The sequence below is a fragment of the Mobula hypostoma genome, chromosome 27 (assembly GCF_963921235.1).
Source record: "Mobula hypostoma chromosome 27, sMobHyp1.1, whole genome shotgun sequence".
In the NCBI taxonomy this organism is placed as follows: Eukaryota; Metazoa; Chordata; class Chondrichthyes; order Myliobatiformes; family Myliobatidae; genus Mobula; species Mobula hypostoma.
Genome location: NC_086123.1, coordinates 35250417 through 35276143, shown reverse-complemented (window position 1 = coordinate 35276143; position 25727 = coordinate 35250417). Strand labels below are relative to the sequence as shown.

The window sequence follows — 25727 nt, the reverse complement described above, 5'->3', positions numbered from 1 at the left end:
CAAAGCGAAGTAAAAGGCAACAATTTAGAAGATTAAATTGGAGAGAATATCGTGGCGATTATTGCGTCGGGGAGGGGGATGGTGCCTTGGATAAAAATAACTGGATTAAGAGGAAAACGATGGAGCCCAGGGAAGGGAACAGAGAGGCTGAGGCTCCCGGAAGAGATCTTGTGATCGCAGCGTGTCAGATGAGAAATAAAAAGAAATTTTAGGCAAGAGTGTTAGCGAGAGGTGAGGCGGGGGACGACGGTCTGTGATGAGAGATCAGATCACCAGTTCCAGGCGATTCGAGACCGGATCGGTTCGGATAGAGGCTGGCAGCCGGGGACAGGCAGGAGATCCGAAATCTCAGGATCTGCCCGCAGACAGCCAGCCGAGCGAAGCGATCAAGGGGTCAGATAAAGCAGCAACGGGAGACGACAGCAGCTTCCAGACGGAAGAGGCACACCGCGGCATCAGCACTTACACCGAGGATCAGAATGTGACCGCTGGCCTCGTCTTTGACAGTGAATTTACCATCTCTATCACTGACAAAAATCACGCCCGTATCCAGACAGTGCGCAGCTTTATCTCACCGAGGCGTTATCTAGATGGCCGTCGAGGCTCTAGACACAGATAGAAATATTTAAAACAAAACGCTCTTTGGATGAAAATTACTGAGGGATTAACACGTTCAGCAGAGCTGCGTGGAAATGGTAAAAGTCCGGCATTGGTTCCTTTCCTGATGGTGATATTGAGACTCCCGTTCTGATGTGCGGCTGCTGATTCCAAACCGAAGGATTGGCGCACTCATCGCCAAGCAACTTTACGGTCGAAACTTTTCCTAAAGATAATTTTTGGAGCAAAGAATATTTTCTGTGTCATGGATCTGGAAACCGGCAGGATGGTGCCAGTAATCAGACTGGTTAAGGAGAACGAGTTGCTGTGGAGCACGTTCCATTCAGTGGGCACCGAGATGATAGTGACAGGCAGAGGAAGGTACTGTAACAGACAGTGTAACCTTTTATTTTCCATCTCATTTTATTACCCACAGTTATTGTTCCATTCCACCAGGCAACACCGACTCACACTGGGGTGCGTTCGGTGTAAACATCGCTCCTGTGGCAATTACTAATTCTAAATTCTCACAGCAAATTTAACCGCGAGAAGCGAAACGCGTTTATCTTATTTTATATCTCCAACAGGAGCACAAAATCCCAAAAATCTTATTTATTGTAAGGTCTTTTATGTAGTTATTTTAAGACTATGATAAGTGGGACTCTTGTCGTGTTTTCACGCCGCTGGTGGAGCCTCAAGGCCAATGCGTTTGAAATCAGTCAGGGTTCCCGCCTCGATAGACCCTGAAGCAGATCTCGGGGAAGATAGATTCCCCTAAGGTATGATATTCTCAATGGTTAACAAAGTCAATCACAGAAGATTAGTGTGTTAACACCATCCCTGAATCTGTAAACGAAGGCAGGGAAAAGAGTTCACTTTGCACAAGCACGTTGGGATCTTTCTCCGTCTGAATAGAAAGAGACCGAGGTTGCTGAGGCAGCTGGAGGGGTGTGGTGGAAGCTCTGAGGTTTGCAGATTAGACGCAAAGGAAGGAGATGATTGGGCTGGGATTGGCTGTGCCCGGAGTTACTGACTGTCTGACCTCTGGAAAAAGATTGTAAGTTATTCGTGGTTGACACCTGCGGACTGTAGTTTCCCCAGTGACCCACATGATAGATTGCAAACTTATTTCCTGGGCTGGGAATATTCCAGTTTATGAGACTTCCAGGTTGACATCAAAATCTGCTGTGCATTTCTGACCTTGATAACTTGCCCCTATAAAAAATGGTGTCCCTATTCTACAGATCCTGTCATCAGCTGGTACACAGCTCTGCTTGCAATGATGTCAGCATTAGTTTCCCCAATGACTAATTTCACTGAAGGGTTGAGGCTGACATCTAGTCTGTGCGAAGTTCAATGATTTCAGCTGAAACGTTAACATTTAAGGGGAAATGGGCAAGGTTCCTGCTTGGGTGATCTCTGAGTAAACTGGTAGTGGATTGGAAGGAAAAATAGTTTGAATGTTGTAGATATAAGAGACAGCAGATACTGGAATCTGGAGCAAAGGACAATCTGAAGGAAGAACTCCAGCAGCATTTATTAGGGGTGAAAGGAATTACCAACGGTTCAGGTCCAAACCTTGCTTAGGACTGAGGGTGAAAAGGGAAAATAGCCAGTATAGGCAGGTAGACAATGATGAGACAGGAGCCCAAAGGGATTAATGGATCCAGGATGACTGGCAGGTTCTTGGGGGGGGTGAAGGGGGTTGGAAGTTGAGAAACTGTGGCCAATGAATAAAAGATGGAGTTCGGTTGTGAATGTTCTCCAGCCAAAATGAAATGAATGGAAAAGATATAGTTGAATCTCATTTGAGCTGCTTCTTAGCAAGGAGTCAAGGTTTCCTGGGAAAAAATGTAGACAAAAAAAAACAGCAAAATATACAGTAAAAATTCTTGTTTAGTAATCCTGAATGACCATAGCTGAGAGCCTTCCGATGGAACTGGAACAAGGATCATCGTCAACAACAGAAAATCTGAAGATGCTGGAAATCCGAGCAACACACACAAAATGAAGATTTAAACTTCTTCAGGGTAGGCATGTCCTGCTGAAGGGTTTTGGCCCAAAACGTCATCTGTACATTTTTCCATAGATGCTGCCTGGCCTGCTGAGTTCCTCCAGCATTTTGTGTGTGTTGCAAGGATCATGGTGTTATTTTGTAGTATTATGGAAAGTATTTTGATTGATATTCTTTATGGAATAGTACACTCTCGGGGATTTACATGCTACTACTAGTTTAACAACAGGATGGCTGTCTTCTGAACTGAAAAAAAAACAGATTGTGAAGATGACACAGGAAAGACTAAAACTGAGATATTTACATAATGTGGCCAAGCACAGAAGGCAAGTTTTGTGTTAAATCAGGTGTTCCTAACCTGGGGCCCACAGACCCCTTGCTAAATGGTATTGGTCCATGGCATAAAAAGGGCTGGGAACTCCTGTGTTGAATAATGGCACATGATGATAATTGGTGGAAAGTCCCAGAGTGAGCTCAGCCTGGCAAATGGGGTGAGAAACATCCTGGTAAAAGACAGCAGTCTCAGCTTCTTGCCTCCATGTTGTTTAGAATCCAATGGACATTTATTGAAATCTATGAATTTGGGACAGTGAATATTGTCAGGCTAGTCAGGGTTTTCAGCATTGTACTCATCTATAAATACATCCTTTCCAGCAATGATTATTGATGAATACCCAGAAGCTGGTATCCTCGCTGATTGTTCCTTCTCTTCCCTTCCCTAACTCATCAGACGTAGGGTGACTGTAAATAGCAATGCAATGGCTTAAATCAGTAAATGTAGCAGAGTTAGAGATTGAACATGAGGTTTGTTTTATGTGACTCAGCACCACACTTTCTGATGTCATTATACCTGGCTAACACAACAGCTAAACTAGTCTCTGTAACACTATCATTTTTCCAGGCAAAGCCTTGTTTCGTAGCAAGCGTCATGCACATCTTTAAAGAACATTTCACCCCACATGAGTGCAATAGTGAACAGGAATCTACCTCCATGCACTCATTGACTTACTGCATAAATGCTGCGCACCTGCAGAAGGAAGAAGTTTCTGGAACCCAGACAATCAACTTTGCAAGGCCTTAGCCATTATTCTAATCAATCATAATATATTTACATAAAAGCTTTTAAATTACAAGTAACTGGCACTCTTTATCTTAGTAATTGCACTTTGTCTTTAGCATGGGAAATTCAAAAGAGTGAATAAATTTCCCCCAGTTATTTCCCAAAGATAGATTTTTTACTGCTGAATTACAGTTTCACTGTTTTCTGATATTTGCCCCATAATGGCTTGGAAACGTAGACAACAAGCATCAGTAGACTCTTGGAAGAAATATGGGAAGCATTATTTAATCAGCCACTATGGATTTAAAAACAGGAATTATATAATGATTGGATCGGGAAGATAAAATGAACCTGCGGTAAATGATCTGTTGTGATACTGAATCGTGGAGTGAAAGGTGGCTGCGCATCCAACTGTTACTTACATTTTATTTGTGCTTATACCAGTGGTTTGGACACCATGCTCGCATATCAGTGTCTGCTGACAAAAATCAGTTTGAACTTGGACCCTGCTGTTAATGGAAGTGATTCCATATCCAATAGCCTGCTGGTGGGAATCCTTGTGTAAATGGAAGGTCACAGTATTGAATCAATAGAATCACTCATGGCTCTGAAGGAAGTAACTTGCTGAGAATAATGCTGAGGAACAGTGCTAACCTGGTCCCAACATATTGATGCAGTTATAAAGAAGGCAAGCCAGCAGCCATATTTCATTTGGAGTTTGACGAGATTTGGTTTTTACTTGAAAACTTCTACAGATGTATCGTTGGAGAGCATCCTGACTGGCTGCATCATGATCTAGTATGGGGGGCGGGGTTACTGCACAGGATCAAAGCAAGTTGCAGAAAGTTGTAAAATTAGTCAGCTCCATCGCGGGTAATAACCCCTGTAGTTTCCAAGACATCTTTCAAGCAGCGGTGCCTCAGTAAGGTGGCATCTGTCATTAAAGATCCCCACCACCCAGGACATGTCCCTTCTCATTGTTACTGTCAGGAAGAGGTACAGAAGCTTGAAGGTACAAACTCTGTGATTCAGGAACAGCTTCTTCCTCTCTGCCATCTGATTTCTGAATGGACATTGAACCCATGAACACGCTTATCACTACATTTTTATTTCTGCTTTTGAGCTATTTATTTAACTATTTTAATTTATATTAAAGCTGATTCTGATTCTGAAGGAGGAGAGACTAAACTGAAGGACAATGGATTGCAGTGTTGGAAAGAAAAAGAGGGTGGATGTTAAAGCCAATAGAATTAAGGGAAGTGCAGATAGGGAGTGGAGTTTAGAGAGGAACAGGAGGATGTAGAAGGGTTTGCCAGGTGAGTTGCAAGTAAAATTACAGACTGACTTGTGGGTGAAAGAGGAATTGCATTGGGGGAATGAAAAGATGGGAAATTACATGAGATAAGGAAAGGGTAAGTGCAGGCAGGCTTTTCCCACAGAGGTTGGGTGAGACTAGAACTAAAGGTCATGGGTTGGGTGAAAGGTGAAATGTTTAAAGGGAGCATGAGGGGGAACTTCTTCACACAGAAAGTGGTGAGAGTGCGGAATGAACTACCAGCCAATGTGATGGATGCAGGTTTGATTTAAGAGAAGTTTGGATAGGTACGTGGTTGGGAGGGGTATGGAGATTTATGGTCCAGGGTCAGCTCAGTGGGAGTAGGTAGAATAATACTTCGGCATGGGCTATATGAGCCAAAGGCCCTGTTTCTGTGCTGAGGTGCTCTATGACTCTGTGTGTCTCTATAACCCTAAGGCTTAAATTGAGTCTGGAAAGTATAGTCCAATCACAACAAGAAAAATCTGCAGACGCTGAAAATCCAAGCAACACACACAAAATGCTGGAGGAACTCAGCAGGCCGGGCAGCATCTACGGAAAAGAATACAGTCGACATTTTGCACCCAAACCCTTCAGCAGAACTGGATAAAGAGGATGAGGAGTCAGAGTAAGAAAGTGGGGGGAGGGGAGGGAGAAACACAAGGTGATAGGTGAAACTAGGAGGGGCAAGGGTGAAGTAAAGAACTGGGAAGTTGATTGGCGAAAGAAATAAAGGTCTGAAGAAGGAGGAAACTGATAGGAGAGGACGAAAGGCTATGGAAGAAAGAAAATGCGGAGGAGCACCAGAGGGAGGTGATGGTCAGGTAAGGAGATGAGGTGACAGAGGGAAACAAGACTAGAGAATAGAGAAATGGGGGGGAGGTGCATTACCAGAAGTTTGAGAAAGCGATATTCATGCCATCAGGTTAGAGGCTACACAGATGTGATCAGGTAGGTATTGCTCCTCCTACCTGAGTGTGGCCTCATTGCAGCATTAGAGGAGGCATGTTGGAATGGGAATGGGAAGTAGAATTAAAATGGGTGACCACTGGGAGATCTTGCTTTTTCTGGCCGATGGAGCTTAGGTGTTCGGTGAAGCAGTCTCCCAATCTACGTCAAGTCTCACCGATATACAGGAGGCCACACCAGGAGCACCAGATACAGTAGATGACCCCAACAGACTCACAGGTGAAGTGTTGCATCACCTGGAAGGACTGATTGGAGCCCTGAATGGTAGTGAGGGAGGATGTATAGGGGCAAGTGTAGGACTTGTTCCGTTTGCAAGGATAAGTGCCAGAAGGGAGATCCAGTGGGGAGGGACAAATGGACAAGGAAATCCCTGCGGAGGTAGAAAGTGGGGGGGGGTGGGAGATGTGCTTGGTGGTGGGATCCCATTGGAGATTGGGAAAGTTACATAGAATTACACACTGGACGCAGAGGCTGGTGGGGTGGTAGGTGAGGACAAGAGGAACCATATCCCTGGTAGAGTGGCAGGAGAAATGGGTGAGAACAGAATTACGCGAAATGGAAGAGATACAGTTGAGGACAGAGTTGATGGTGGAGGAAGGGAAGCCCTTTTCTTGGAAGGAGGAGGACACCTCCTTAGTTCTGAAATGAAAAGCCTCTTTCTGAAAGCAGATGCAGTGGAGTCGGAGAAGGGAATGGCATGTTTACAGGTGACAAGTTGGAAAGTGGTATAGTCCAGGTAGCTGTGAGAATCAGTGGGTTTATAATAGTCATCAGTAGATAATCTGTCTCCAGAGATAGAGACAGAGAGATTGAGAAAGGGGAGGGAGGTGTTGGAAATGGACCAGGTAAATTTGAGGACAGGGTGGAAGTTGAAGACAAAGTTGATAAAGTTAATGAGTTCCACATGGGCGCGGGAAGCAGCACCAACGCAGTCGTCAATGTAGCGTAGGAAAGTACAGGATAACTTCATTCAAATGTACTTCGAACTTGAATTTTGAACTTTGAATGATGTCTAGAAAGGGTGAATTGCTCTTATGAACTGAGGTGTAGGGAGTAGATTTAGAAAAGTGCTTTGTTAATATTTTTTCAATTTACAATTTCAACATTTGAAAGTTGGTCAAATTAGCTGGAATGCACGATATGAAAAAAACCTGAGGTTTCCTCGGAGAGCAATGCCTCTTATCTGTAGAAATGCCTTCAATGTTTATATTCCCTTTTGAGGTTCTCAGATACTTGGGTTTGAATAGTTCTGACTGAAGTAAGAAATGATGGGTTAACCTCTCGTTACAAAGCCCATGTAACTCCTGGTTCATAATCAGAAGCAGACTGCAGTTGTCAACCATTTAGAATCTGCCAGTTTTTTGGAGTTATTGACTAGTTTTGGTAGTTTTTGAATTGGTACGAAAAGAAACAGAAGATAGGGCATACATGAGGAAATTTGCGGAAGCTGGAAATTCAAGCAACACACACAAAAAATGTTGGTAAACACAGCAGGCCAGGCAGCATCTATAGGAAGAGGTACAGTCGACGTTTCAGGCCGAGACCCTTCGTCAGAATATAGGGCATTTCAGGATTGAAAACTGTCATTCAGGTTGCCAAATGTGTGTCAGTGTTTTAATTCACATCAGCAACCAAGCCTGGTCTACTTTCTCCACTCTCCTTTTTCAAAATTAATTTCAGTGGCTTATGAACCCTACTTCTGTGAGGATTGTGGTAGTGAATTCCTCATTCTAATCCTAAATTTTAAAGTCAAATCATAAATGTATTCCCCTGTTAGTCACAGAAACAGCATCAGAAGTAAGAACCTTGGTAATTACTCTCCACAACGAGGGAGTAGAAACAAATTGTGAAGTCATTTAAATTCAACTTCCCATTCCCATACTGGCATGTTCATCCATGGTCTCCTCTACTGCCATGATGAGACCAAACTCATGTTAGAGGAGCAACACCTTATATTCCATCTGGGTAGCCTCCTACCTGATGCCATGAACATAGATTTCTCTAACTTCCGGTAATTTTTGCCCCCCTCCCTTCCTCTTTTTCCATTTCCCATTTTGGTGCCCCTCTCTTTTCCCCTCATCTACCCATCGCTTCCCTCTGGTGTCCCTCCACTTTCCCTTTCTTCCATGGTCCTCCTACTTCATCTGCCCTTTACCTCTTCCTACTATCGCCTCCCAGCTTCTTACCTCATCATCCCTCTACCGCCAACCCACTTTCCCTTCACCTGGTTTCACCTATCACCTGCCGGCTTGTACTTCTTCCCCTCCTTCCAGCTTCTTATTCTGGTTTCTGCCCCTTTCCTTTCCGGTCCTGGTGAAGGATATCGACCCCAAATCTCGACTGTTTATTCTCCTCCATGGATGCTGCCTGATTTGCTTTTTTATCCAGTATTTTGTGTGTGTTGCTCAAGATTTCAGCATTGGCAGGATCTCTTGCGTTTATAATCGCTATGTCGGCTCAGTTTATAATAGTATTAGATTGTACCTAAGGTTGGCTGTATCTGCAAAATGGAGGTCTCCAGACTGCACAATGCATAGACATTACTGAGCTCTGAGTTTCTTCTTATTTATCCAGCACACAAGACATCTAAGAGACCAAGGGATTTTGTAAGGCCATGTTTGTGGTTGGTGTTGCATGCTGCACAGAGTAGATGGAAGCTGCATTGTGATGTGGGGAGCTACTCCTGCATTAGAAGGCGACCGAGGAGGATGCTCATGTTGACTTTTCCTCCTGTACTTCTGCAATTGGATTTGTCTCCTTTCTTGACAATGGTTGTACTAATTACATTTCTGAGGTTCCCTTGTATGTTCCTCTGCTTCCCAAATGTGGAAGGTGAGGCTGTGAATTTGTGAATATCTGTCATGTATTAAAACTTCTCCAGGCATCCATCTGCCTGGTGGCCTTGGCATTTTTCGGTTGCCGTGAAATCTTTTCATCTGTTTGTTCATCTGGAGTGGTAGCAAGGTTGTACTGAATGTTCTCTTGTGGAATTAAGTGAAGAAGATTCAAATTGAGGATAAAATCTCAGAAGTTCTTCAAAGCCCTTCCTCAAGTGAACTGGGACTGCTTCTCTGTCCTTGAGTTTTCTTCTGTTCCTAGTATTCTTCAGGGTGGGACTATAGACGCTTCAGCTATATGTGGTCTTTAAGGCCCTGAAGACTCCATATCTGTTGTGGTTATCAGATGAAAAATCAATGGATCCCCTGTGCTCCTTCTGTGCAGCATTCATGGATCATGACATGGTTTTTGTTAGATTTCAGTCTTCATGAGCCTGCAGAGATGTTTCCTTTGAGACACAGCAGTTTTCCCAATCCTGGAATATCTTGCATTTTTGGTTAGTTAGTTCCTGGATTTTCTGGTTAGTAAATCATACCTATTGTTTTTTTGATAGAGAGTCCAGAAGTCTTCTCACAGGCACTAACTATTGTGGACTTCACAACAACTATGTTGGATGCTTTAAGACTCCCAATGGTTGAACACAGTTTCTCAATCTTTCTTGCCACCATACTATACATTAATTTCAAATCTACTGGAGTACAGCTAATCTACAGAACAAATGGAAACGTTCAAATTATGTAATCTTTACTCCACATAGGGCTGCTGTTTTTCACATCTGCCAGGAGATTTCCTCCTCCACACACTTTTCTTTGCTGAATAATAACATTGTAGGCTCAACTGAACATTATGTATGGCATTTTAGAGTCATTAATGAGTCGATTATTCTGAATATTTCAAAGGTCATTGATGGTTGTATTCCATGTCAATAGGTTACATTTCCAATAATTTTTAACTTCTTTCCCCATACATGGCAGAGCTCATGATGAATATTTATTAACTATTCAATGATCTAAGTGTATTGTTATTTACCGAGATATATGAATTCTGCTGTCAGTTTTTAATTTGCTATTTGATCCTTTGTACCCGTGGTAACTAAACAGACTCGATTCCAGATATTGTATCCCCTATTCTCTCACTTTCTGAATTACTTCCTTAAGCACAGGTCTTACTCATTGTTAAATGTGATTTAACTAGACTTTCCAGCTCCTTACAAAAATATACTCCATATTCTGATTTTTAAAATTCTTTAACATCCTTTTTTATATTGTCATAACAACTAAAATTATGTTCTCTTGTTACCAATTCATTGACTAGTTTAAATTATTGTTCATTGTTTGCTCTTTCATGTGCTTAGGTGAAGTTCTTCACACATTAATGTTCAACTTCTCTGATTTATTTTAAGTAAAATCCTTGTATCTCTGGTACTAGTGGAACAGATGGATGCTGCATTTTATCCATGGTACCACCATACCTCCATTCTATGTACATGAATTTGTTCCCCTAAGACAGGGGCTCCCCACCTGGGGACCACAGACCCCTTGTTTAATGGTATTGGTCCTTGGAATAAAAAAGATTGGGAACCCCTGCTCTAAGGTAAGGAAATTCTGTGCCAAGAACATTGAACAGTACAGCAGGGGAAATGAACCTTCAGCCCACAATGTCTGCATTAAAGATTATGACAAATTAATCTAATCCCTTCTGCTTCCACGGTCCATATCCCTTCATTCTCTGTGTATTCATTGTATCTATCTAAAAGACGCTTGAACTAACTTATCTGCCTCCACTACCACCCCTGCCAATGAGTTCCAGACATCAACCACTCTCCTTGTTTTAAAAAAAACTTGCCCTGCACATCCCATTAAACTTTCCCCCTCTCACCTTAGAGTTATGATCTCATTATTTGATATTTCTTCCCTGGGAGAAAAGATTCTGCCTGCTTACCCTACCCATGTTTTTCCAAATTGAACACTGTTCCCCTTTTGGCACCCCGTTTCAATAACAACCATTCCCATTACTGTGTGACATAGTTGAGATGTACTGTACAGATAATTTAACATCATCTTCTATATAACCACTATTTCAGAAGGGCATTCCTAGCTCACTTGATGTTTCAATGACTTCTTGTAATAATTAGCCAGGCTGTACAAATCAAGAATGTGCCAAGTTTGAAAGAGAATGATTAGTGCTAAATCAGCCGGCTTGTATCAACTAATTTAACTCTTAACTTTAAGAATTTAACAATGAAAGATTATTCAGCCCCTGCAGCTTATTTCCTCTTTAACAGTGCATAATTTCTCCTTATGTAAATTCTCCCGACTGAAATCCTGAAGAATGCAATACCTCAGGAACAAGTCAATACATTTGGGAAAGTGAAGGAAGTTGGTAAATAAAAATGATGACTCTCTGTCCCGCTCCAATGTGATATTTATAATGGAAATTCCTACATGGCAATAATATTTCTGATTGAGACAGTCAACGTGAGCCAAACTATGATTTATCCTGTCACCAAGGATTGAATACAGTACATACTGTGTGTTACAGTGGGATACTTAGAACCACAAAAGGCTCCTTTCCATCAGTCTGATTTGAATTAAACATTGCTTCTCTTGGTCTTGGAGAAAATTCATGCCAAATTGTCTAATTCCCAATGTAATTATCAAGGAGCAACTTACTATAGATGCTGGAAATCTGAAATAAAACAGAAAATCCTGGGGGGGAAAAAGGAGTTCTGGCATCTATAGTGCTAAACATAATTCATGATGAAAAATCTTCAAACCTGAAAAGTTAATTTTGTATTTCCAGCAATTTCTGTTTTACTTTACAGTATATATAATTATACCCTTAGACGCTTTACAGACTTCCTCCAAGGTTAAATGTAAATCTGATAAAAGGCACGTAATGCACTGATAACAGAATGGAATAATGGAATGCTTTTAAAGTTTTCTTATGCTCCCAAGTGCTGTGGCAGATGCCCTGTAGAACTTGTCCTATAGAAATTATCTAGTGAATCGAAACTAGAAGTATCTAGTGCAGAACTAAAAGATTGAATTGATTTGTGGCAGGAAAATATGAATAAATGAAATATATTATTGAAGAACGATCTTTTTAAAAGGTTAAAGCATAGGGAGTTAATTGATAATTAGCCAGCTGCATCACTTTCTGGTATGGGTGGGTGGGTGGGGAGGGCACTTCACAGGATTGAAATAAGTTGCCAAAAGTTGTGAACTCAGTCAGCTCCCTCATGGGCACTAGCCTCCCCAGCATCCGGGACACCTGCGAAGAGCAGTGCCTCAAAAAGGTGGCGTCCATCATTAAGGACCCTCATCACCCAGGACATGCTCTCTTCTCATTGCTATCATCAGGGAGGAGGTACAGGAGCCTGAAGACACACACTCAATGATTCAGAAACAGCTTCTTCAGAATGAACATTGAACCCATGAACACTAACTCACTACTTTTTTTGCAATACTTATTTCATTTAACTATTACACACACGCACACACACATATACTGTAATTCACAATTTTTATTATTATGTATCGCAATGAACTGCTGCCGCATAACAACAAATTTCCCGACATATGGTGAGATATTAAACCTGATTCTGAGTAGCATTGAGCATTGATTGGGCAGCTGGTAGTGATAAATGGAAGCACCATCATCTGGAGGTGTAAATAGTTGACTGCTGCAACACGCAATTATACTATTTATATAGAGAGTACCTTCCTGTATATTTATATATACCAGTAATATTCACAGAGAAAGCACTTCCTTCAGATTCTACATTGAACTTTCAGCCTTACACTTCATATGCACAAACATAAGGAGAAAAAGCTATCATTTCACAGGAGAATGTAAGTTCTAAATTATCACACCAAAAGGAAAACCAGAATTATGACTCACAGTCTGAATGACAATTACGTTGAGACTTGGTGTTTATTGAACAGTAGTTAGAGAGTGGCCTTGAGGGATACAGATTTACTTTAGCAGCAGGACAATGCCTTCTCCATTTGACTTAATATTAGTAGGAGCACCAGTATTGGTTGGTATATTAAAATTTTGTCAGACTGCCATCACAAATTGTTACAAAAGCCTTAAGTGTTCTGTCTGCAGTTACAAGCTTAAATTGTCAAATACATTTCAATCTACAAATTTTGCGACCAAACAGCATTTGTCATTTAGTGATGTTTTACCATGTTTACAAATAAAGAATTTTGATTTGAAAGAATATGTTTATTGAGTTTAGTAATAGAGTATATGGTATAATACCACTGCTGTTGTAAAATAAAATGCATGCTGTAAGCAAAGTGTAGGAGATCATCTAAATATTTCCAATACATATTGTTAATGACACCAATTTATGTATTCAGGAGACAATATCAAATCAAATAATCAACATATTCCTTTCAAAGCCGTAAGTTCAAAGTACATTTATTATCAAAGCACGTACACACAACTTTGAGATTCCTCTTACAGGAAGCCGCAAGATACAGAAACCTCAAAAAGAACCCACAAAAAAACCCATCAAACACCCAATGCGCAGAGAGAGAGAAAAAAAAAACAATCACACAAACAAGCAAATAGCATCAGAACGGGACACGGGCAACAGTCACAGGTCATTGCAAAGCCGAGTGAACATTGCGAGATCACGGGCACAAAGCCAGGCATCGCTGCAGCCAGTACTGCAGTCCAGCGGAGAGTCCTGATGGAGGGTCCCGGCCTGAAACTTCGGCTGTTTATTCATTTGCATAGCTGCTGCCTGACTTGCTGAGTTCTTCCAGCATTTTGTGTCTGGATTTCCAGCATCTGAAGAATAGCTTGTATTTAAATAATCATATTTGATATTTTTAAGCAAAAATTGTAGTCTCCAAGGGCTCAACAAGTTGTTCATGTTACAAGAGTAGCTTTATTACAAGAGAATCCAAATCACTAATTTAATATTTAACTTGTCTTTCTGCATCCTCCAGTTTCTTTACTGTGTTCTTTATTATTTGCTTCCCCTTTCACCTTAGAATAATATTGAATAGATGATCCATCTGGCCTTCCTCTTGAGATCCTAACCAAAACATATGTTTTAGTTTTGAACTAAACCAATTCACTTCCTGTGATATCATGAAGAGGCTACAGGGTCATACAACATTTTAGCTGTAGCACATACACTCCTGAACTCGCTGCTGCTCTTAGCCAAGCTGGTACAATACTGGCAACTATTGGCACTACAGCACAGAAGCAGGCCCTCCAGCCCATCTAGACTGTGCTGGCCTAATTTTCTGTCTCGCCCCATCTAACTGCACCTGGACCATAACCCTCCAATCCCCTCACATCCATGTACCTATCCAAATTTCTTTTAAAGTTTGCATTTGAACTCACATCTACCACATCCGCTGGTAGCTCGTTCCACATTTACACCACCCTCTGAGTGAAGAAGTCCCTCATTAAATATTTCACCTTTCACCCTAAAACCTCTAGCTCTAATCTCATCCAACCTGAGGGGAAAAAGCTATAACCCTCATAATTTAGTATATAACATCTCCCCTCTTTCTCGTGCACTTTAGTGAATAAAGTCCAAGACTATTTAACCTTTCCCTATAACTCAGGTCCTCAAGTCCAGGCAACGTCCTTGTAAATTTTCTCTGTGTCTTTCAAGCTTACAGATATCCCCTCCAAGTGTTCACCAGCTTAGAAAAATGCTATCGTTAAGTCTAAATCCTGGAACGCCAGACCCAAGACACCATAAGAGTACTTTCATGTAGGTGTTCAATAAAGTAATTCACATTGTCTCAGTGGCAGCTCTGCTGGACACACCCAGATCCAAAAAAAAGAATGTAAAAAAGTACTCAATTTTCAGAGAGGATTTTGCTTCAATTTGACTTCATTATTATAAAATAATTATATGCATTATCTTTACATATTTCCTGGTCTATATTATCTATTTGGTGTAGCCTTAGCAATATGGCAATAAAGAGGACAGGAAAATAAGGCTAAAAAACTGAAGAATGGCTCCAGGATTCAGAGTCCATTTGACTAATATTAAAATATATTAATGGCAAAGATAAAAAGAAAATAAAAGAATGCTGCTGAATATTTTAATTAAAATGGTCAGTAGACAGATCCGTATCCTCTCCTCTTCTCCAATAAAAGATAAATCAGTGTTTCAGCTGGAATTTTTCATCAGATCATTTCTATTCCACACCAGAGAGGTAAATAATTTTCTTGTTTCAAAAGCTGATGAAACTCTGTGAATATGCTAAATTGAAACTTGAGGACCTGGAATTAAAGGAAAATACAACCTTTTAAGTTCAGTCAATTAAAACAACTGGCATAGTGTGTTTGAAAGTATGAATTTTCTTATACTGTGTACACAGCTCTGGCTTCCACAAAGAAATCGTATCATTACTTCAAGGGGCAAATGTCACTCTTTTTTGATATGACAGAGGTCAGCAGCTCCATATGTTAGTGGTTTGGAATGCTGTAAATGCTCTTTGGTACTCTGACAAAAAAGAGGGATAAGATGTGACAAGATAGTTGAGATGTCCTCTCTACATCCCACAGATGGTAATCCTTAGATCAGTAATGAAACGGCTAAGGATATTTCATATTCAGCCTTCAGACTAATTTAGTTGCTTTGCAAAACAAATACAATTTTGATACATTTTAACAAAAATAAGATAAAAACACATGATGAAAAGGTGGGTCATTTGAATTATCAACCCTTTGGCTGAGAGATGTTCTAGTTTCTAAAAACCTTGGTGATATGCTTGTTGGTATTGTGCATCTTCCTTTCCTGAATGTACTACAATTTATGAGCAAAACTAATCATCTGAGTGTGACAAATGGGACCAGTTTGTTTTGCCTCCTCTCATCCCCCATCCAGCTAGAGGAATTATAGATTATTTTTGCAGTATTTCATAAAGTCATTTTATACACACAGTTGTTTATTTTAAAACTACTGGCTCTAAGCATAAAAATCATTCAACTGTGACAACGGAAAATTCTAGTAATAGTCATGGAATTCAAATGTGCATACATGGAAGACACAAAGCTAAATAAAATTATCATTATGCAAACTGCGTCACCAGCATTGTGTATAGGTTAAGTTAAAGGAACATTGTACCCAAACGTGATACTTCAAGTTGGTATACATATTGCAAAACTGAACCATACTAGCAAGGAAGGTCCTACAATCAAATCCTAGCTTCTCAGAAAAAGCATCAGGTTTGATAACACTGGCATATGTTCTGAAAGTTGTTAACTTTGCAGCAGCTGTACAATGCAATTTATCATAAATATAGAAAAATACTGAATTACAGTTTATATATATGTATGTATATTAAATAGTTACATTAAAATAAGGAGTGCAAGAACAGAAAATAAATTTTCTAAAATGTAGTGAGGTAGTGTCATAGTTCACTGCCCATTTAGAAATTGGATGGCAGAGGGGAAGAAACTGTTCCTGAAGCACTGAGTGTGTGCCTTCAGGTTTCTGTACTGCCTTCCTGATGGCAAAAATGAGAAGAGGGCATGTCCTTGGTGGTGAGGGTCCACTTTCCTGTGGTACTGCTCCTTGAAGATGTCTTGGGTACCTCAGAGGCGAGTACCCATGATGGGGGCTGACCAATTTTACAACTTTCTGCAACTTACGTTGATCCTGAGCAGTAGCCAACCTGCCCCTCCCTCCACCCCCCCCCCATAGCAGACAGTGATACAGATAGTCAGAATGCTCTCCATGGTACATCTGTAAAGGTTTTTGAGTGTTTTAGATGACAAACCAAATCTCCTCAAAGTCCCAATGAAATATAGCCACTGTCTTGCCTTCTTTATAACTGCATCAATATGTCATGACCAGTTTAGGTCCTCAGAGATACTGACACCCAGGAATTTGAAATTGCTCACTCTCTCCACTTCCGATCCCTCACTTTCTACACTTTGGGAAGTCCACAATCAGCCCTTTGGTCTTACTGATCATTGATTGGTAATCCCCATCTGCCTGTCCAGGTAGACCCAATGTTTCCGCGCACTTCCCGTTTCTACCTCCTACCTAAGATCCACAAACCTGCCTATCCAGGTAGACCCATTATTTCAGCTTTACCCCATCCCCTATTTTATTTATTTATTTATTATTCCCCCTCCCCCGCTTTTTTCTCTCTCTCTCTTTCCCACTCATAATCACTCCTTGCCTGCTCTCCATCTTCCACTGGTGCTCTCCTCCCCCTTTCTTACTCCCGTGTCTCCAGCTATGTTTCCCTTTAGCCAATCAACTTTCCAGCTCCTGGCTCCATTCCTCCCCCTCCTGTCTTCTCCTATCATTTTGGATCTCCCCCTCCCCCTCCCTCTTTCAAATCTCTTACTATCTCTTCTCTCAGTTAGTCTTGACGAAGGGTCTCGGCCCAAAACGTCAACTGTGCTTCTTCCTATGGATGCTGTCAGGCCTACTGCATTCCACCAGCATTTTGTGCGTGTTGCTTGAATTTCTAGCATTTGCAGATTTTCTCGTTTGTGCATTCAAACCTGGAATCATTTTCGTGAACCTCCTTTGGACCCTCTCCAGTTTCATCACATTTTTCAAAGATAAGTGGACAGAACTGCTCACAATACTTCAACTGAAGCCTCACCAGTGCTTTAAAAAGTCTCATCATTACATACTTTCTTTATATTCTAGTCCTCTTGAAATGAATGTGAACATTGCATTTGCCTTCCTCACCAACCTGCAAATTATCCTTCAGGGAACCCTGCACAAGGACTTCCAAGCACCTCGGATTTTTGTATTTTCTGTCCATTTAGAAAACAGTCGGCCCTTTCATTTATTCTACCAAAGTACATGGCCATACAGTACCCAATACTGTATTCCATCTGCTATTTCTTTGCCAATTCTTCTAATCTGTCTAAATTCTTCTGCAGCCTCTATACTTCCTCAGAAGTAGCTGCCCCTCCACTTATCTTCATGTCGTTTGCAAACTTTGCAACAAAGTCATCAATTCAATCATCCAAATCATGACATATAACATAAAAAATATCGGTCCCAACACAAAGCCTGTGGAACATCACTAGTCACTGGTAGCCAACCAGAAAAGGCTTCCTTTATTCCCACTCTTTGCCTCCTGCCAATCAGCCCCTGCTTTACCCATACTAGAATCTTCCCATTAATACCATGGGTCTGTAGCTTGTTAAGCAGCCTCATGCGGGCACCTTGTCAAAAACCTTCTGAAAATCCAAATACACAACATCAACCAATTCTCTTTTGCCTATCCTGTTTGTTATTTCTTCAAAGAATTCCAACAGATTTGTCAGGCAAGATTTTCTCTTGAGGAAACCATGTCGACTAGGGCCTATTTTATCATGTGCCTCCAAATACCCGAAGACCTCATCCTTAATAATTAATTCCAACATCTTCCCAACCATTGAGGTCAAACTATACTTTCCTTTCTTCTGCCTCTCTCCCTTCTTGAAGAGTAAAGTGGTATTTGCAAATTTCCAGTCTTCCATAACCATTCTAGGATCTAGGGCTTTTTGAAAAATCAGTGCTAATGCCTCCACAATCTGTTCAGCTACCTCTTTCAAAACCCTGGGGTGTATACCATCTGGTACAAGTGACATCTACATTCAAACCTTTCAGTTTCCAAAGAACCTTCTCTGTAGTTATGGTAACTTCACACACTTCACGACCTCTGGCACCTGGAACTTTCACCATACTGCTAGTGTCTTCCACAGTGAAGACTGATGCAAGACTTATTCAGTTCGTCCGCCATTTTTATGTCCCCCATTACTACCTCTCCATCGGTCTGATATCCACTCCTGCCTCTCTTTCACACTTTATGTATCTGAAGAAACTTTTGGTATCTTCTTTAATAGTAGCTTACTTTCTTACTATAACTTCTTTAATAGATAGATGGCTAGCTTACTTTCATATTCCATCTTTAACTTCTTAATGGCTTTTTAGTTGTCTTCTGTTGGTCTTTAAAAGCTTTCCAATCCTTGAACTTCCCACTAACTTTTGTTCTATTATATACCCTCTCTTTTGCTTTTATGTTGGCTTTGACTTTTGTTGTTAGCCACCTTTCCTTTAGAATACCTCTTCCTCTTTGGGATGAATATATCCTGGGTCTTCCGAATTGCTTCTAGAAATTCGAGCAATTACTGCTCTGCCATCATCCCTGCCAGTGTTTTTTTCCACTCAATTCTGGCAACCCCTCTCTCAAGCCTCTGTAATTCCCTTTACTCCACTGTAATATTGATACATCTGGATTTAAGTTCTCATTCTCAAATTTCAAGGTGAATTCAATCATATTATGATCACTTTTCCCCTTAGGGTTCTTTTACCTTAAACTCTCTAGTAAATTCTGGTTCATTGCACAATGCCCAGTCCAGAATAGCTGATCCCCTAGTGGGCTCAACCATGAGCTGCTCTAAAAAGGCATTTTGTAGGCATTCCAGAAATTCACCATCCTGGAATCTGATTTTCCCAATCTACCTGCATATTGAAGTCCCTCGTGAATGTTGCAACATTGCCCTTTTAACATACATTTTCTATTTCCCATTGTAATTTGTAGGCCACATCCTTACTACTGTTTGGGGGCCTCTATACAACTCTCATCAGGGTCCTTTTACCCTTGCAGTTCCTTAGCTCTATCCACAATGATTTAACATCTTCCGACCGTGTCACCTCTTTCTAATGATTTAATTAAATTTTTTACCAACAGAGCAATGCCACCCCCTCTGTCGCCTGTCCTTTCGATACAAAGTGTATCCTTGGACATTAAGCTTCCAGCTATAATTTTTTTCTGCATGGTCATATTCTGCATGGAGGTCGGTGACCAGTGGAGTGCCTCAGGGATCTGTTCTGGGACCCTTACTCTTCGAGATTTTCATACATGACCTGAATGAGGAAGCGGAGGGATGAGTTAGTAAATTGCTGATGACACAAAGGTTGGGGGTGTTGTGGATAGTGTGGAGGGCTGTCAGAGGTTACAGTGGGACATTGACAGGATGCAAAACTGGGCTGAAAAGTGGCAGATGGAGTTCAACCCAGATAAGTGTGAAGTGGTTCATTTTGGTAGGTCAAATATGATGGCAGAATATAGTATTAATGGTAAGACTCTTGGCAATGTGGAGGGTCAGAGGGATCTTGGGGTTCAAGTCCATAGGACACTCAAAGCTGCTGCGCAGGTTGACTCTGTGGTTAAGAAGGCATACAGTGCATTGGCCTTCATCAATCATGGGACTGAGCTTAGGAGTTGAGAGGTAATGTTGCAGCTATGTAGGACACTGGTCAGACCCCACTTGGAGTACTGTGCTCAGTTCTGGTCGCATCATTACAGGAAGGATGTGGAAGCCATAGAAAGGGTGCAGAGGAGATTTACAAGGATGTTGCCTGGACTGGGGAGCATGCCTTATGAGAATAGGTTGAGTGAACTAGGCCTTTTCTTCTTGGAGCGATGGAGGATGAGAGGTATATAAGATGATGAGGGGCATTGATCATGTGGATAGTCAGAGGCTTTTTTCCCAGGGCTGAAATAGCTAACACAATAAGGCACAGTTTTAAGGTGTTTGGAAGTAGGTACAGAGGAGATGTCAGGGATAAGTCTATTATGCAGAGAGTGGTAAGTGCGTTGAATGGGCTGCCGGCGACGGTGGTGGCGGCAGATACAATAGGGTCTTTTAAGAGATTCCTGGACAGGTACATGGAGCTTAGAAAAATAGAAGGCTATGTGTAACCCTAGGTAGTTTCTAAAGTAAGGACATGTTCGGCACAGCATTGTGGGCCGAAGGGCTTGTACTGTGCTGTAGACTATCTATATTTCTATGTTTTTTCAGCCACGATTCAGTGATGCCCACAACATCATACCAATCTGTAACTGTGCTGCAAGTTCAGCAACCTTCTGTCCCGTATTCGCCCTTTTCGATTTTGTCCGCCTTCTACATTGCAACTCATCCTGTTGACTGCAATTTTGCCCTATCAACAGCCTCTCCTCACTGCACATTGCTTCTGTTTGTAAACCAGCTACCACATCTTCAGCACTATTGTCCACCTTTCTGATGCTTCTTGCGTTGAAATATATATAACTCAGGACACTAGTCACACCATACTCAAGCTCTTGATTCCTATCTTTGTCTGAGGTCTTACCAACATCTGCCTTCACAACCTCTCCACTAACTGTTCTGACACCCTGATTCCCATCCCCCTGTAACTCTAGATTAAACCCCACACTGACAAACTTTCCTGCTAGGATATTAGCTCCCCCCTCCAGTTCAGGTGCAAACCGTCCCTTCTTTACAGTTCCCACCTTCCCTTGAAGAGAACCAAGTGATAACAATCTTCTGCCCTCCCTCCTACACCAATTCCTTAGCCATGTATTAAACCTTATAATCTTCCTTGTTCTGGTCTCACATGACTGGAGGCCCTGCCCTTTAACTTAGCACCTAACACACTATGTAAAACCTCATCCCTTGTCCTACCCATGTCATTGGTACCTACATGGACCATGATCTGGTTATTCACCCTCCCACTTAAGGATGCTGAGAACTCAGTCAAAGATATCCCGGACTCTGGCACCCGAGAGGCAATATACCTTCTGAGAATCACGTTCTCGCCCACAGAACCTCCAATCTATTCCCCTAACTAACAAATCCCCTGTCACCACAACACCCCTTTCCCTTCTGTGTCACAGAGGCAGACTCAGTGCCGGAGCCTGACCACTGTGACTTCTGCCCCCCACCCCCCCAACAGTATCCTTTTATTGAGGGGGATGGCCACAGGGTTACTTTGCACTGGCTCCTTAACCCCTTTCCTCTTTCCCCTTCCTGTCCCCCAGTTTCCTGTGTCCTGCACCTTGGGTGTAACCACCTCTCTATATGTCCTGTCTATCACCCCTTCAGCCTCCCGAATGATCTGGAGTTCATCCAGTTCCAGCTTCAATTCCTTAACACGGATTGTTAGAAGCTGCAGCTGGATGCACTTCTCGCAGTTGTAGTCGTCAGGGGCACTGGAGGACTCCCTGCCTTCCCACATCCTGCAATAGGAGCATTCCACTATCCTGCCTGGCACCTCTACTGTCCTACCTGAGCAGATATAGAGAAGGGAAGGGGAAAAAATAACCTTTAGCATTTCTTTCATTTTCTCTGACTGAAGGTTCTCTTGCTCCTGTACCCCTCTCAATCTCACCTTGAAAGCAAAATCAGTGTACAAGTGTTTTTTTTGTATTAAATAAGCACCTGTGGTTAATGAGTAAGGTGAGAGAACTGAATATGTGGTTGAAAATAAATATATCAGATCAGACTTTTATGTCTTCTAAAATATCTTAACAGGCTACTTTGAATCAGCAGCACTTTTTTCTTTAACTTTATATTCCAAACTTCATTCTTAAAACAGTTTCAAATACTTCACATCATTAACCATATTTGGATGGAGATTCTGAACAGAAGCTCTGAATAAAATTTACAAATGTATTACAATCACTGAAGCAGAACCTTTTGATAACACTGTGTACTTGTATATTAATTAAAAGGAGACTGGTAATATACAATGGCACTCTCTGGGGTCATTACCAAGACCACTACTTTTCTCAATATGCATGAAGGACTTGGACTGTAGTGTACAGATCACATAAAACTGTGAGGAAGATAGTGGCAGACCTCAAGAGGATATATAGATAGAGAGAAGAATAAACAGACACAAATGGCAACTGAAAAATGTGAAATGGTTCATTTCAGAAAGGAGCGTGAAGAGAAGGAATATCAATCAGAGGCCACAATTTTAAAAGTGGTACAGGGATAGAGACACATTGAGCATAAATACTTCACATAATAACAGCTTGAGTGTTAAAAAAGCATTCAGAATCCTGTGCTTTAGAAATTCTGATGATTCTCTATACCCTGATTTAGCCACAACTTAGAATATTGTAAAATTACAAACTGGCACTCTGAATAAAGAGAAGATGCTGGAAGCATGGAAGAGGTTTGGGAACACTTGTGGTAAGAGAAACAAATGTATGTTGTGGGAAGAGTTCAGATGAATCATGAATTGTGGAGTCTGAAGAAAGAGTCCACAGTCTGTGGTAAAAGACTTTTGACCGGAGAAATGGGCAAGGAGGCAGAGGTGGAGGAAGAAGAATACATGATGTTGGGCTCGGAATTAATTTAGATGAGGATGGGAGGTGACAAAGCTAAAGCTGATATTTGCCACTGTTGGTTATGCTAAATGCCAAGTTATCAGCATTTCATCAGGAAGGATTTCACTGGAGTCCGTTTTTCCATGTCAGTCACATCTTTCCAGTATCCTTTCCAACACAGACATCAAACTCAGCAAAAAGAACCAGTTCAAGGTTGCACAAAGTTGGATCAGGTATGCTGGTACAGAAAACCAAAGTGTCATAAATTGTTTGACTATGCCTTTGTCAATATGACCAGGGAAAACAATTAATTAGATTTTTGGAAGGCTTTTTGATTACACTGGAAAGCATTAATGCTCAAAGGAACCCAAATAGCTGAAAACTAACATGCCTCACAGCAAAGGTGTCTTTTTGAAATTATATAGGGCCATAGTGAGACTGCAGGTGAAATGCTGGGTATATTTTTGGTCTCCTTACCTAAAATCTTTCTGCTATAGAAACAGTACAAAGAAAATTCAGCAGATTGGTTCCAAGGATGGCAGGCTTGCCCCTTGAGCAGAGATTGAATAGATTAGGCCTTTAATCTCTCAGATTTAAAAGAATGAGAAGTGACTTCATTGAAACATGTTCTTACAGGGTTTAGCAAGATGGATGGAAGGGTGAGGTTTCCCTTGCTGAGGAGTAGAAATTCAGGGGCCACACTATCCAAATAAAAGGCAAGTTACTTAACAGTGAGATAAGAAGAAAGGTCTTTGTTCAGAGGATGGTGACTCTTTCAAATCCTGTCCTGAATGGCTGTAGAGATTCATTCACTGAATTCATTCAAAACAAAGACTGATAAATTTCTGGGGATAGGTCAGGAAATAAATTATGTTACAAAGAAACAGTTATGTTTTACACAATTTAGTATTTTGCAAGCAGAGTGAATTCAGTATTTATTTTAATCCACAGATGTTTGTTCCCCCCTATTGTCATCACGCTACATGGCTTAGATCCAGAAAAGTCATACACACTTATGGTGGATATGGAATCAAGCAGTGATCAGCGCTACTCCTACACAGAGGAGCGGGGCTGGTGCCCATCTGCACCAGCTCGACAGCAGGTGAGATAAAAGAATGAACAACTCTTTATTCAAGTGAGGCGGACTGGTTGACAATGGTAGGTTGAGCGGGGATTGGGGGAGGAAAGTAGCAAGGGCAAAGAAGCTGAGGAATTTACAACCACCGTGTAACTAAAAGTCAGCTAACTGTATTACATTGCTGGTATTACAAAGCACGGAATTCTAGAACATAGAAGGTTAAAGCAGAGGACACCCTCTGGCCCACGATGTTGTGCGAACTTTTAGCCTACTCTAAGCCTTTTAGCCTACTTTTACTCTACTTTTAGCCTACTCTAAGATCACTCTAACTGTTCCCTCTTACATAGTCCTCCATTTTTCTATCATATCTAGCCTACCTAGGAGTTCCTTCAGTGTCTCTGATGTATCTGTCTCTATCACCACCCCTGACATTGGGTTCCACGCGCCCACCACTATCCAATTAGTTTGATATAAATTCATTTTGAAGGCACGTGGCCAAGTGGTTAAGGCGTTCGTCTAGTGATCTGAAGGTCACTAGTCCGAGCCTCAGCTGTGGCAGCGTGTTTGTGTCCTTGAGCAAGGCACTTAACCACACATTGCTCTAGTGTCTGTGCGAGGAGTGGTGCCCCACACAGACTTCCAATCTGCGCCTTGTAAGGCATGAAAATGCCCAACGCAGGCCTCTCAAGGTCTGAGTCGACCTTCCCCTGAAGGCAGATGCCTTTGAAAGGCTGAAATGGAAATACCACAAACATTCCACTTGAAGTAGATAGATTTCCCACACAGAAGAAGGCAATGGCAAACCATTTACCGAAGACAAATTTTGCCAAGAACAATCATAGTCAAAGACCATGATCACCCACATCATAGGACCCGGCACATAATGATGATCATGATGACACCTAATGGACCTGATATCCAGTACTTTCATGAAACTAACTAATCTAAGTACCTAACAATAGCATAAGTTAGTCAGAGCCAGGAGTGGCAGGACAGTGAGACTACCAGAGGGACTTGAATGCAAGCAATAGCAGTATCACAAGTGTCAAAGTACTAATGGTGAAACAATTATGTCTTTTAATGAAATATTGAGAAAGTACAAGAATTCAATGAATTGAGGTTGCAATCCATGGCCTGAGGGACCTATTTTAGAATTTTGGAAGATGCCTCCACTCTCTCTTTAATTACCATTTACAAAACACTGGGTTGCAGGTCATCTGGTCTTGGAAATTTCACTCCCATGAGATCAACCATGGGTATGTATCTGAACAAACTGATGGGGAGGATTTGTGTTACTCTATTCTTCAACCATATGCTTCTCAACTATTTCTGTTTTCCTCCTGAAAATTGTATAGCAATCAAGTGGAGTTTATATCCACTCAGATACACCTGCCCTCGGAGCTGAGCTAAACGACAAGCCCATAACTTTCAAACTGCTCAAGATCTGCACAACAAATGGGACCGACAACAAAGGAATGGTAAGTCTCTCGTTTCAAAATTACAAGACAATATTGTTTGTGGTATTTATACTTATTTCTTTACTCTCTCCTGTTAAAAGAGCCAGTTCCAATTTCATGATAATTCTATGGCTGCAAGCAGTCCTCACCTAAACGAACATTATCTAGTGCCTAAATTTGTACTTGTCACTGGCTATCTGCTCCTGGAGGGCAGTGCACCGTGTTCTATCTTGTCCCTACTATCATTGTCATAGTCATAGTCATAGTCATACTTTATTGATCCTGAGGGAAATT

The 25727-nt window shown here is 41.4% G+C and overlaps 1 protein-coding gene across 1 annotated transcript in view; it reads left to right on the top strand.

Annotated features, from left to right (window-relative positions):
* Positions 1 to 735: 735 nt before the first annotated feature.
* fam222aa (family with sequence similarity 222 member Aa) overlaps positions 736 to 25727 on the top strand; it is a 222325-nt gene continuing 197333 nt past the window's right edge. Inside the window, exons 1-3 of the mRNA XM_063034602.1 lie at positions 736 to 978; positions 23850 to 24000; positions 25332 to 25454. Of these exons, the coding sequence (XP_062890672.1) occupies positions 863 to 978; positions 23850 to 24000; positions 25332 to 25454 (390 nt within the window). The 5' untranslated portion in view covers positions 736 to 862. The remainder of the gene's footprint in view (positions 979 to 23849; positions 24001 to 25331; positions 25455 to 25727) is intronic.